This window comes from Oryza glaberrima, chromosome 4 (assembly GCF_000147395.1).
Source record: "Oryza glaberrima chromosome 4, OglaRS2, whole genome shotgun sequence".
NCBI classification, from domain to species: Eukaryota; Viridiplantae; Streptophyta; class Magnoliopsida; order Poales; family Poaceae; genus Oryza; species Oryza glaberrima.
In genome coordinates, this window is record NC_068329.1 from 2,383,908 (window position 1) to 2,385,340 (window position 1,433).

General features: G+C 40.2%; 1 protein-coding gene across 1 annotated transcript; it reads left to right on the forward strand.

Moving 5' to 3' along the window:
- Positions 1-316: 316 nt before the first annotated feature.
- Positions 317-1,190, forward strand: LOC127772120 (uncharacterized). The gene is made up of 2 exons (XM_052298107.1): positions 317-386; positions 518-1,190. Exons 1-2 carry the CDS (start codon positions 372-374, stop codon positions 905-907), a joined length of 405 nt encoding a protein of 134 aa, XP_052154067.1. The 5' UTR covers positions 317-371; the 3' UTR covers positions 908-1,190.
- Positions 1,191-1,433: the final 243 nt, after the last annotated feature.

Genomic DNA, 1,433 nt, shown 5'->3' on the forward strand with positions numbered 1-1,433 from the left:
TTTTATAAGGACAAGAACCCACAAAAAGGCTAAGGACCATGAGGAATATAAAAGAAACTTTATGTATTTATATCGAGGGGGTTTCTCAATTTAATTATGACTTCAGCTTGGTGTGTTCAATTGACACACACACATATATCTGTGTGTGTGTGTGTGTGTGTCAAGCACTAACCCATTATAACTACTTTATCTTAAACAACAATTTCTTTAGGACAACAACTAAGTAATGACAGAGAAAAAGCCACTAAGTTAGGATAAGCACGCATTGCCCAATGCCAAATCCCAACGCCTATTTAAGTGGATACCAGGCTTCATTGACAAATTGAGAGAATGAATTAGCAAAGCTGATCAAGAGCACACTAGTTTCCACAATGAAGAAGTCTGAGGTAGTCATAGACCTGAAGAAATTTGATTGCTATCGCGTTAGATATGTTTGTCTAAATTTGTCGTGCTTGTTAATTTTCATTTCTTTTTGTTGGGATCTAAAGGTGCCATTCAATAATACTTTTTGTTGCAGCTGGTCAGTGTTTCTTCATCGTCGGGAAGATCGGTCACAAACAGTGCTGCTGAAAATTTTATTGATGGCGTCAACAAACAAATCATCGGTTTCCAGCAATACAAGACAGAGATCAATGATCTCAAGAGGCAGAATAAGGAGCTGTCTAAGCAGAACAAGGAGCTGATGGATCAGTACCAAGAGCTGCCTGCTCTTCGAAAAAAGTATGAAGATCTGACCAAGAAGTATGAAAATCTGACTAAAAAACGGAACGAAGATCTAGCCAAGCTTAACAAGAAGAAGGAAGATGTGGCCAAGCTCAACAAGGAGAAGACAGATATGGAGAAGGAGATACGAGGGCTTCAGCAGAGGATCAAAGAGCTAGATGGGGGCTGTTGTGTAATTCTATGATTAATTGTGTGTATTTTCCTAGCCAAAAACGAGTTTACGCACGGCCACGCGTGCTGTTATGTCAGAATATTGCATGCTAGGTGTTGAGTTTGGGTTAAAAAGTGTTGCTGTTTCGTGATGTAATGCATGCACTTTGTGTTCTGTTGGTGCGTTTGTCTTATCAGGCAGCCGGTTGTAGACGTTATAGCACTTATAAAGTTGTCCCCTGTTTGATGTTTTCTAGTTGTGAAATTTGACCAAATTTTTGTCAAAGGTTCGAAAGAATTCCGTAATTTTCGGTTACATTCCCCCCTCCCCGCGATTAGTAAAACTGTACATTAAACCCTGATTATAGTACTGAATTTTATAATTACTTTGTGATGAAACATTTATGATGATGTCATACCACTAGTACAGAAAAGATTTTTCTGTACCGCACGGGATAATCGGTGGGCTGGGTCCGGGGAAGAGACCGCACGGGATAATCGATTATCCCGTGCGGGCCACTTAAGCCGACCACACGCAATAATCGCTATTATCCCGTGCG